The sequence below is a fragment of the Rutidosis leptorrhynchoides genome, chromosome 3, assembly GCF_046630445.1.
Source record: "Rutidosis leptorrhynchoides isolate AG116_Rl617_1_P2 chromosome 3, CSIRO_AGI_Rlap_v1, whole genome shotgun sequence".
Classification (NCBI taxonomy): Eukaryota; Viridiplantae; Streptophyta; class Magnoliopsida; order Asterales; family Asteraceae; genus Rutidosis; species Rutidosis leptorrhynchoides.
The window spans coordinates 451044986-451057712 of NC_092335.1; the positions used below are offsets into that span (position 1 = coordinate 451044986).

A 12727-nucleotide genomic window follows, 5' to 3' on the forward strand; every position below is an offset into this window, starting at 1 on the left:
ATTAGTATTTCCTTTTATAAAAGATTTCGTATTATTTTTTAATTAAATTAATATAAAATTATGAAATCATTATTATGAAAATTAAAGAGTAATTAACTTAATAATGACATCATCATTTTACAGCTTTATATGACTATATAGAATAGATATGCATTGATACGATTTGAATTGATACTATTTGTATGTAATTGAATTTTATTTGATCTTAATGCTTATAGATTGATCTTAACACACATGGCCAAATCTTTCTGTTCATACGATCGTGTGTATCCGTATGACTTCAAATTTGGTACTCCATTATCATACAAAATTCTTTATTCAACGCTAAATACACCCAAGCTCACAAACAAAAGTCACTAGTCTCTTCCTAAATTAACAAACCACACACCATTTTCACAAAACTATTCCATTTTTTTATGCACCAATAGTAAGCACCTTGTTCTTACTACTCCCTCTCTTCTTTCTAAACAAAAGTTTCCTCAACAATTCGGCACCTTTACCCCGCTTCTTACTCGGTAAAACAGTCAAAGCCCCCGGTGCAACGCGTGACCTACAACTCCCAACTCGAACAACAAGCGGTAGTACTTTTGTTTCTGTCGCAGTTATGATCTCTTTAGTCTTGGGCGAGTTTAACATATCATCCACGTCAGCACCATCCTCTGCCACCATGACATCACGTAATGATGAACGTTGACTTGACTTTTTATTGCTAGTCAACTCTGCCGACTCCGGTGGTGGTGGTGTTAGTGCTTTCAGCTGGCGACCGATGTTGAATATGGTTTCTTGACATTGCGCCAATTTTGCAGATGCTTCTGTTATTTCCCATCCCTGCACAATGCACAGATTAGGGCCGTTAATGAACCGAACATTATACGAGCTACTCGGTTCGAACTCGTTTATATCGAATTCGAGCTTTAATGATTTCAAACTCGATTCGAACAAAAAATATTGTTCAATTACTTTCACGAGTCGAGTCCAAACAAATTAATATTTGACTCTAATTCAAGGTTGAAAAAGACGCGAGACGGGGTCGAGACGGTCAGGACCTTAAAATGTCGAGACGGGGTCGAGACGGACGTTGACTGACGTTATCAATATATATACACATATTTTAAAGCAATAAAATCTTCTAACAAGTTTGTACCTATAACTACTATTATCTTTAATATAATACAAAAAAGTAACACTGAAGTACGTCAATATTGATCGACTTTACCGACTACTGAATGATTTTAACCAATCTTTTGACTTTTGACCGGCTTTGAACCGACTTTTCCAGCATTTGAATGGACTTTTGACCGTTGACCAACTTATTAGAAGACGGGACGGGATTGAGACAGGTTGGTTACCAAAACGCCGCAACGAACGTCGTTTACAACACCCCTCTAACTCGCTCGAAAATTTTATACGTACAAGATAAAAACTGTCAGCATTAAAAGTTGCTTACAGTTTGGACCATTTTCAGTTCCTGTTCAGCGTCTGCACGTGCCGCATCTTTATCAGACACACTGCACATTTCATCTTTTAAAAGTTAGATTATAATTTTAGCTTAAGTTATAATAATTTGTTAATAAGGTATAAATCTAAAAGACGTCACCTCGCTAGTTGAAGTTGTAGATCGAGACATGTTGCTTCGAGTTCTTCACAACAGTGACTTCTGTCTTCAAGTTCCACTTTAAGAGCCGAAACCTTTTGATTGGCTTCGTTTATCTGAACTTGAGCAACCGAAAGTTTATGATCGAGTTCCTCGTTGATCAGCTTTTGGTTCTCGAGTTGTTCCTCTAACGTCATCTTCGTTTCTTTTAAGTCATCCGCTTCGGTTTTCACGTTTTTCTCAGTATCCGGATCTTTCCATGTGATATAACCACTAACGGGATCCGAATCATTTCGACATTGTAAAGCGGTTTTAATTTCTTTTAAGACTTCGTCGATATTTTTATTTGAAACTTTTGTTTGGTCCACAATCGTCTTTATAACGTCTTGTAACCAATCAGATGGATTAACGATGATGTCATTGTTTTCCACCGGGACTAATTCTTTCCCGACCGAATCAAGATTAGTTGTATCTGCACAAACTATAGCTAATTTCTCCATTTCAACAAAATCGTCCATTAAACTCATATCCGAATCTCCAATCGTTATCCGAGGACTCACGCCATTACCATGCGTCTCATCACACCTGATTCTAGAAACTTCCGTCTCCAAAACACGAATTTCGTCATCTCGTTTTTGCATATTTTCCTTTAAACTCTTGTTTTCTTCCTCCACTTCACACAAACGATTTATCAAGAACACTAATCGCTTATCGTTAGACCCTGCAATCTGTTTTTTAACCAACAACCGAAGTTTCTTACATTCAGCATCTAACCTCACCGCACGTTTCACACTTTCTTGATTCTGTCTATTTGCCACGTCAGCACATCGTGCTCGTATCTCAAGCTCTCTTTCTAGAACCCGATATTCATATTTCAAAATATCGTTTTCCTTATCAGCCGAATCTAGCCTTGTAATCAGCTCATTAAATTCAATAGTCGCTTGAGACATTTGACGACTTACTTCTTCGATTAGTTCCTCTTTTATCAGCAGAGCGTTAACTAGCTGAGCGTTTTCAACCGTCAAATTCGTTAACTTTTTACTTGCATCTGCAAATTTCTCCTCTAATCTTATACGAGCCGTTTTGTGTTCGTCGACAGCTTCATTTACCTGTTGATCTTGTTCTTCTTTTAAACAAGTTAATTGCTGGCGATAATCCTTTAATGCAGAATTTAAGTGAATTAATCTCTCGTTAGCCTCTACGTTTTGCTGCACTGCTGCATCTAGTTCTTGATTTTTCAATCCCATTTCTTCAACGATCTTATACCGATCTTTAAAAACAAGAACAATTGCAAGCAAATAATATGTTAATACCAAATTTCTCGAAACAAAAAGATCTTTTCGGGATTGCGTGTTAAGTCTTTATTACTTGCTGTTTTAAAAAGTAACAAAAATCAAGTGTTTACCTGTTATTGCTTATTTTGTTACATGTAAGCAATACCAAACATTCTTCTAAAAAACAGTTTATGATATAGATATAATAGTGTTGCAGAACTCGGATTTACTCGGAGAGCACTCTGTTTTTGCAAATCGGAGAGTACTCGGTCTACATCGACGATCAACATCAGTCAAAACTCGGTCAAACTTGGTCAACGTCCGAGTACTCCCTAAAAAGTCCTGATCGAGTACTTTCCGAGTAGAGATTTGTTCAATGTTGAGCAATTATATTGTTGTTTGAAAAGCAGTAAGCAGTTAAAAATAAGCAAGTCCTATCCTTTTTTTATTTTTTAAGAAGATAAAAAAAAAAAACAATAAGCAAACAAGCACTGAGATTTAAATTAAAAAGATTAATATTTCACCTGCAATTGCTTCTTGTGCAGCTTTTGATTGTTGAGCTATGAGGTTATCTTTGGCATTGCACTCACTAAGGAGTGAAGCTACCTTTTCATGGAGGCTTTCAATAGTTCTCTCCAAAGCTGGTTCTTTATCATACTGAAATTTCTGTTTAAATTAATGGAACATGTTCGGTAATTAGTATAAGGGTAAGCATTTAATGACTAATTATCTGGCCTTTTGAACCATCATATATTAGCTTGTGATTCAAATTTATCTAATTCTTTTCAATTAGCAGTGAAATCCACTGTTTACAGTAATAATGGGTGATCTTATATTAATTGTGCCAATTGTTCTTTTTTCTACTACATTATAATACAGAAGATTCATTCTCAACAAACTAAAAGAAAAAGGATGGTTCGAAAATCGGTCTTTCTTTGAAAAGCAAATGGTTTGAACTATTAACTTTCCAAATTAACATTGGCGGAAATGCGGAACTTGGAGGTTTTACTTGGGGGCGAAAAAAGTATAACATAAACAATGACGGTAAGTTGTTAGGGCTTGGGGACAACTAGGGGTGTAAACGAGCGGTGCTGAGCCGAGCTCGACTAGGCTCGAGTTCGGCTCATTTAGAATTTGTTGAGTTAGAGTTCGAGCTTGGCTTGGTTTGAGCCTAGCATATAAAGCTTGAGCTCAAGAGCTCTCTTCTGAATTTAAGGAAGCTCGAGCTCGAACTCGGCTCGAACTCGACTCGTTTATTTAATATTATTATTATGTAGTTATTATTTTATTTAATTTTAATATATATATTTATATTTGTTTTTATATAATAAGATTTACTTTTTATATGTTATACTTTATAAAAGATAATTACAGTATTACCACCGAAGCTTAGCTTGAGTGGTATGGGGTTTGATTCAACTTGGGGTACTGCCAACTCAGATTCAATTCTTGTTGAAGGTATGAAGAACTTGATCAAAGGAACAAGTCGAAGAGAGCTTGACTTGATGAACAAGTCGTAGGGAGCTTGAATTGATGAACAAGTCGTAGGGATCTTGACTTGGTGAATAAGTTGTAGGGAGCTTGACTTGGTGAACAAGTCGTAGAGATTATGTTGCCTTAATTAAATCTTCCAAGTAAGAATGGAGTATGGAGTAAGTAATAAATATTTATGGAATGTCTTTTGCTTGAAAGACAAGTTTAACTTGGTGGACAAGTTTAACTCTTCCTATAAATTTAACCCCTAGCTTCATTGTAACGTGTGCACAATAATATGAGAAAATCTCTGGTTTGCGCCCGTGGAGTAAACCCTTCTCCGTGTTTTGGAGTTGGGATATAATCATGTTAAATCCCGTGTCGTTTTATGCTTTTATTTATCGTTATGCTTTAATATTCGTTTGTCGTTCGTGGGTTAGTGATTGAGATCAATCGTTTGTCTTGTTAGGGCCTACTGAAAATTCCTAACAATTCTCACTCCAAGCAGAGAGTTTTCAACCTTTAATGGTACTGCCAACATCAATGCAATTTGGGAAGGTCTCTGGGGGGTTTTCCCAAACTTCGATGGTACTGCCATCATCGTCGCGAATTGGATTTCCTCCTAACGCGTGTATGGGTGACAAATGAGAGTATTCGATGTCGATATCGCCATTAAAAAAAAAAAAGATAACCACAGTATTATGCAACTTTAGTATATTATTAGACAAAATATTAATTAATTAATTATTGTATATAAATGAAAAGTTCGTTTAGGCTTGGAGTTTGTTCGAGCTCGTTTAAACTCGGCTCGAATCGAGTTTTTAACCAGTCGAGTTTGAGCAGCTCGGCTCATTTATACCCTTAGGGGCAACTAAAGTATCAGGTAACTTTATTTACCTTCACATATAAAAAAATATTAGGGCAAATGGCCTGAAAATGTAACATAAGTTACCCAATTTGACAATCAAAGCCCGAAAAGGATTGCAATTTAATTTTTGCTCGTAAAAAGGATTGCGTGTTCAAATTTTTTAAAATTGGGGTAATATCTAATGAAAAAAAATCTAAAATCGCGAATTACTTAAAAATGAAACTTGGAATCTGTTGTAAGTTTCAATTTTGAATTTTGAAGTAATTTGCGGTTTCAGATTTTTTTTCATTGGATATTACCTCAATTTTATAAAATTTGAAGACGCAATCCTTTTTTCGAGCAAAAATTAAATTGCAATCCTTTTCGGGCTTATGCAAATTAGGAGTTACCTTTATTGTCAAATTGAGTAACTTATGTTACTTTTTTGGACCATTTCCCCAAAATATTACACAAATAACCTGAATGTTTATAATGGGCACAACCCCTGTTTTGTGAAAGAGTTCACTATTGTGATACTTCCATCAATGAAGATGGTTTAGTTTTGATCACTTGCTAAACATCATTTACTAGTTAAGTAATTAACTTCTACCATCAGTTTTTTGGCTATGTCACAAACCACTTATTCTCACAATATATTACCCATTACCCATTACCCTTACCCATACATATTAATGGCCACAGTTTTTTTGGTCGTTTTACCCCACCCCCACCCAATTATTGGAAGAGGACCAAAAAGGGGAAACCAGAAACAAACCAACCCCTAAAAATTGCCCATTTACACCTCAAACCCTTAAATTAAGGGTATAAAGTGTAAAATTAGTATTTTATTTTAAAAATCTTAATTAAACTTCACCCATATTTTCAACGGGACATATCTTTCCGCTCGCCTCGCGTTAAATTTTTTCGAACTCACCGTTCAACTCAAAAAAATCAAGCGAACACAACGGGACTAACTACACGCGAAACAGACACTTCTAAAAAAACGCTAAATACCTCGGACTATATTCAATACTCAACGGGACATATCTTCCCACTCGCCTCGCGTTAAATTTTTTCGAACCCACCGTTCAACTCGGAAAAAAAATAACGAACACAACGAGACTAACTATACGCGAAATAGACACTTCTAAAAAAAATCTAAGTACGTCGGACTATATTCAATACATACACACATCTATAATAAACTCTTCTACCTAACTACATCATATCGATAATTTTGTTTCCTTTTTTTTTTTTACACAATCTTCGTGCCGTTAAAAACACATAGGCCATTAGGTACACTGGATACTAACTACGTGTATCTAAAAACACCCGTGACAAAACGTTTTTATCTCTATAAATAAATAACGCTTCGTTAACTATGAAAACGCACCCCAAAGATCACGCAGCATCGCGCGGGCCCACTTTACTAGTTAAATTCTAAACGGCAATAAAGTGTGTTATTATAAAGAAACTTATCTTGGAATAAATATTTTGGTAAAAAATACCCATACATATTAATGGGCACAGTTTTTTTTAGTCGTTTTACCCACCCCACCCAATTATTGGTCAAAACAACAAGAGGACCAAAAAGGGGAAACCAGAAACAAAACAACCCCTAAAAAATTGCCAATTTACACCTCAAACCCTTAAATTAAGGGTATAAAGTGTAAAATTAGTATTTTATTTAAAAATTTTAATTAAACTTCACCCATATTTTCAACGGGACATATCTTTCCGCTCGCCTCGCGTTAAATTTTTTCGAACTCACCGTTCAACTCAAAAAAATCAAGCGAACACAACGGGACTAACTACACGCGAAACGGACACTTCTAAAAAAACGCTAAATACCTCGGACTATATTCAATACTCAACGGGACATATCTTCCCACTCGCCTCGCGTTAAATTTTTTCGAACCCACCGTTCAACTCGGAAAAAAAATAACGAACACAACGAGACTAACTATACGCGAAATAGACACTTCTAAAAAAAATCTAAGTACGTCGGACTATATTCAATACATACACACATCTATAATAAACTCTTCTACCTAACTACATCATATCGATAATTTTGTTTCCTTTTTTTTTTTTTACACAATCTTCGTGCCGTTAAAAACACATAGGCCATTAGGTACACTGGATACTAACTACGTGTATCTAAAAACACCCGTGACAAAACGTTTTTATCTCTGTAAATAAATAATGCTTCGTTAACTATGAAAACGCACCCCAAAGGTCACGCAGCATCGCGCGGGCCCACTTTACTAGTTAAATTCTAAACGGCAATAAAGAGTGTTATTATAAAGAAACTTATCTTGGAATAAATATTTTGGTAAAAAATAGTGGGCTAAAACAACAAAAGTAGTTGGCACATTTTTACTTTTATCATGATTTAACTTATACAATTATAATTATAATTTATAATTTATAATAATAATAATATAGTTTTCAATTAATACAGAATGTGCAACTATCAATGTTGTAACTACAAAGTAGGTATAAAAATTATTTAGCCTTGCATCACTTGTTCCTCCTACTCCAACATTGTAACTATAATATAGGTATAGAAGTATAGAATTAGCTTGCATAACTTTTGATTTTATACTGCAAACTTTATATATGTCTATTTAATTTCTATTTATAATTACAGAAACTGAAATATTGATTTGGAGAGACTGTAAATCAACAGATAAGAAAACTCCAAACATCATGTTGGAAACTGTTTATTTAACAAGGAATAAATATACACTGAAATCTTTTTGTTCAAATGAATAATCATTTTTGAATTAAACCTAATCATAAACACCCCATGAGCCTCAATTAACTCAATTTCTATAAAAACCACATATAATCTTATCTTTCTATATACTGATTCCAGGTGAACAACTATACTGTTGATCAAAATGATCATGTGAAAAACAGGTTGATCATTGAGGCATTTAAACAAAACTACTCAAAAAATCTTAATATAAAATTTTTAAAATTAAAAGGATTTGTTGATAAAAAAAAATGTTTACCTCTGCTTCATTTTCAACTTCAATGTTTGATTCAATAGATTTGTGGGCAGATCTTTTCTTCCAAAGCCACGTTTTCTGGTCCATAATCTTCTGTTTTTGGTCAAAATAATCCTACATAAATTCAGTAAATAAATACAAGAAAAAAAGCAAAAGTGTGAATTTCTCCACTAGTAAAGAAAAAGCATGCATCTTTACCAGGAAACACTTGTAATTTTCTATAAACTTGGGATTCTAACTCTTTAAATCCAGATAGAATAATACAGTAATAGTAATATATATTATATATCTAAAGTATGTGTATATATTATTTTAATGTCCCAAGTCCCCACTGCATGCAAAATATATTTAAGGAGAAAAACAGTATACTTAAGAAAATTCTAAAAACGATTATTCTTCAAAATGATTTTTTTTTTGGACAGCGATTGGGATCACCCGAAGGGAACTAAACCACTCGTTGCGATCATCTCCCGTTTCGGCTATGCCGATACAGCAATAATAACCCCGCCCCCACTGCCCGGGAGGAAACCTCGAAACCGATCCAAGGACACGGCCAAGTAAAACCCCATCCCCTTTACCCCAAATGATATGAGAAAGGTGTAATGGGTGGATACTTCATGGCAGGGATAAATTGTGTTTTTAATATGTAACCAACGGGGTCGAACTCCTGACTTCCCCTTAAGGAGGCAGACCACCAACCGCCACAACGAATTTTAAACTTATCTTATCTTTTTAGATTTTGTTAACGACAACACTTAGAGCTGTCATTAACGTACTTTAAATTGCGTCACATCTATATAACTGTATTTTAAAAGTGACTGAAAATCGCTATTTAATATTATTAGATGCATATTAACGACAAATTTTAAGGTTATTTTTAGAAGGGGAAAAAATTAAATATAAAAGGTGGAATATGAGGAGAAAAAAAAAAGTTGAAATAAAATGTCCCACTCTTTATTTCCCATATTTTGTGGTAAGAATACCTTCTGTAAAAGTATATTTTTTCTTTAATTCTTACAAACGGCAATCTTGTAACTGTTCCACATAACACACACAGTTCATCACATACCGCTACAGAGTTTTGATATATGAGTATTAATTAATTATTAATACTAATACTAATGTTATTTATTACGGAGTACTATTTATATGCGTGCTAAATTTTTTATAGAGTACATGATTATTATTTCATACTGCATTTGTCAACAAAGTACTACTGTACTTAAATGTATCTTTTGTATCCATTTTAGGTTTTGATGATTGTAATTATTATCACATGTTCAACAAATATAAGGGTTTTGGATAATCTTGCAAACCCAGAATGGAAATAAAATAATATCACAATAAAAGAATAAAATAGAAAGAAGCTTTACCTGAAAATGTAAATGAAACCAAGAAGACAGTATGATGATTTCGTCAAAAAACAAGCTAGCTATGAAATAAATAAAAATGTTAGCAGAAACTAATATGAACAAATTAATTATGAGTAAAATGGACAAATGTGATCATCATTTAAGCTACAAAGTGCAAACCCACCGACAAAAAAAAGTATTCGTTTCAGGAGAGTGGAAGGGTGAAGTGAGTGGGAAAAATTATGAGTGATACATATGGCTAAAGTTGAGTAAAATAAATATAGAAATAAAATAAAATAAAATGACAAAAAATAAAAAGTCATATATTACAGTACCAATATCTGTCACATCAGTCCTGGTGGTGATAGTAGTGACATCATGGTTGGCACGGTCGTGTTGCGATATTAACTTACGTGCCGGATTACACGCTGCAAAACGTTAGAATTACATGTATGTAAAACATTAAAAAAGTTCACCAGTATCAAAGGGCCATTGATCTGGCGGTATCGTGTTGACCCTTTAAATCAAGAGGTTGAGGGTTCAAGTCTCGTTGTAGATATATTTTGTGAATTATTATAAATATTCATGTAAAGTGCGTGTGAGTTTGCCTTTCAAAAAAAAGTTGACCATTTTTCCATTTTTTAGAAGAAAAAAAACTAAAAAACTTAGCTAGAAATTCAATAAGGTCACTTGCAATTGTTCTAAAGTTTAACACAAAATTTTTCCTCCACATCAGCACAAATACTTTAACATTTCTTTCATTAAACCTTCACAATCTTACACTCCATCTCAAACTTTAACCAATTTTAAATTATTACTACCTCCGTCTCATTCCAATAGTCCAGTATTCCATTTTGGGCTGTCCCAAATTAATAGTCCACTTCCATAAATAGAAAGGAAAGAAGATATTTCATTGGTGGATCTGGAGAGAGAAGATATTTCATTGGTGGAGAAATGAAGTTAGTGGAATTTCCTAAAACTGCGTGTTTTTTGTCTGTGGACTATTGGAATGAGACGGAGGTAGTATTTAAATACAATAAATAAATACAATTAATATTTTAAAAATAATTACATAAAAATACATTAATCAAAGATAAAAAATTTTATCATTAAAATAATTTAAAACACATCACATATAAAATTAAAATACAAATAAATAAATTAATTAATACTCCCACCCACTACCTTATCATCTTCCCCACCCCACCCCACCCGACATTGAACCTTTGAGAAAACGAAGAAAAAAAACTTGCACCCATTCAGAAGCTTCTACTACACCAAGAAGTTGAAGTAATTGTTTCTTCCCCTTTTTTGTTCTATTTAAATAAATGTTGACGGAATGGATCGGGTGGAAAAAAAAGGTGAAATGGGCCCCACATCGACTCGTTAGAGCCGTTGCAGGCTCCACTGGCGGCGACTCTCACGGTTTGCTGACGATCATGGTGAGCCGGTGGCGGCTAATAACGGATGTGGGTAACGATCCATTGCATGTGGCCTAACTCTTCGAAACAAGAAATTAATCAATATTGCCAACACAATCACCTAGTCAATATGAATATACATACACATTCATCTTAATTCATTTTTATTTGGTCAAACAAGATCAATAAAAATCAACAGATAAAAATCCTGATCAAAACGAAACAAAAGGAGCGGTGGGCCTCACAACTAGAAAACCAATAACGAAACAAGGAATATCTAGAAGCGAGTCGAACTGACAGAAGCAGCTTACCTCTTTTTATGGAATTTTTTTTATTTTAACGGAACTAATTAACATTTCCACCTTGTCTATCTTTATGGCGTTTTCTTACATCATAATGAGTTGTGATTGTCTAATTCAGTGTCTAAGGAGATACTGAAAATTAGAATTTGAGTGAAAAGTAGATGAGTGGTTCAGTGTGTAATTCAGTGTATAATCTTATTTTTAATTATTTGTATACTTTGATTAATATTTAATACTTTGATTATTATTTAATTCATTAAAATCATTTCATTTATAATTTAATTCATTTTAAAATAAAAATAAAATAAACAAATAAATAAAAGAAATAATAATAATAATAATAATAATTATTATTATTATTATTATTATTATTATTATTATTATTATTATTATTATTATTATTATTATTATTATTATTGAAAAAAATTTGACCTAAAATTTTTGAAAAAATTCAACCCATTATTGGTTCAATATTTTTATTTTTGGCCTTTATACCCTAATTCAAAACCCATTTATTCGTGTCTTATTCTTCATCCCATCTTCACCTACAACCACAATCAAAAATAAAAATAAGAAATAAAAGAAAAGAAAAAAGAAGGCAATTGAAATATTGACGGATATAAATTTTAAAAGATACGATTAGTGACAACAAAAATTCAGCGTCTGATATACGACTTCGAAGCCTGACGCTGACCCCAAACGCCAAGCCGGCACTGGATCAAGAAATACGATCGTCGAATCCCGACATCGCCACTGATAACGAATCAGACATGCAACTCCGTGTGCTCTTAGAGTCCGATGTTAAGTAATTTGTTTTAATGGTTTATTTCATGTTAAAGGTTTTTATACCATTTACAAAAACTAGAAGTATGATAAATACTAAATTAATGAAAATGAATTTGACCAAATTAACCTCAATGATAATCTAGTAGTTGAAGTCATAATATCCTCAAAGAAATCTGGAGTATAAAACTGACTAGCAATATAACTCGAGTGGTTAAAAAAAAATTCAAAAGTAGTAATGAAAAATATTCTTCTTTGTCGATGATCGGGTCATAAACGCCGATCATTATTGATGTTAAGGGTTGAATCTTAAGTGTATATTGGAGGTTTAGAATGCTTTTTCATGAAGTTTTTATAACGGGTAACGATTTGGGACGAAAACGCGAAAAATAGAGCTAAAACGAGAAAAAGGTGAAAAAGCAGGAGCCCAGCCGCAAATTACGGCTGGGAGGCACAAATTGCGCCTGGGTCTGGCCAAAAGTCATCATCAGGTTCAAAACGGGCATATTTTTGTGGCTGGTTTTTGCGGCTGGCCGTAAATTGCGGCCGTTGGGTGCAATTTGCGGCTCGAACTATTTTTGGATGGAATTTTAGGCCGGATTTGAGGGATTTGCTACTTGAAAAACACTCTACTTCATCCCTATAAATATAAAACCCTAGGCCA

The 12727-nt window shown here is 33.7% G+C and overlaps 1 protein-coding gene across 1 annotated transcript; it reads right to left on the reverse strand.

Annotated features, from left to right (window-relative positions):
* Positions 1 to 217: 217 nt before the first annotated feature.
* LOC139897972 (filament-like plant protein 7) lies at positions 218 to 9617 on the reverse strand. The gene is made up of 6 exons (XM_071880689.1): positions 9579 to 9617; positions 8209 to 8319; positions 3393 to 3534; positions 1598 to 2864; positions 1448 to 1508; positions 218 to 828 (listed from the first exon to the last, which is right to left on the reverse strand). Exons 2-6 carry the CDS (start codon positions 8290 to 8292, stop codon positions 415 to 417), a joined length of 1968 nt encoding a protein of 655 aa, XP_071736790.1. The 5' UTR covers positions 8293 to 8319; positions 9579 to 9617; the 3' UTR covers positions 218 to 414.
* Positions 9618 to 12727: the final 3110 nt, after the last annotated feature.

Coding starts and splice junctions, on each gene's coding strand:
- LOC139897972 (XM_071880689.1), bottom strand. CDS start 8,292: ATGGACCAGAAAACGTGGCTTTGGAAGAAAAGATCTGCCCACAAATCT. Junction 3,535..8,208: donor AAGTTGAAAATGAAGCAGAG/GTAAACATTTTT, acceptor TAATTTAAACAG/AAATTTCAGTATGATAAAGA. Junction 829..1,447: donor AACTGAAAATGGTCCAAACT/GTAAGCAACTTT, acceptor TGCATTGTGCAG/GGATGGGAAATAACAGAAGC.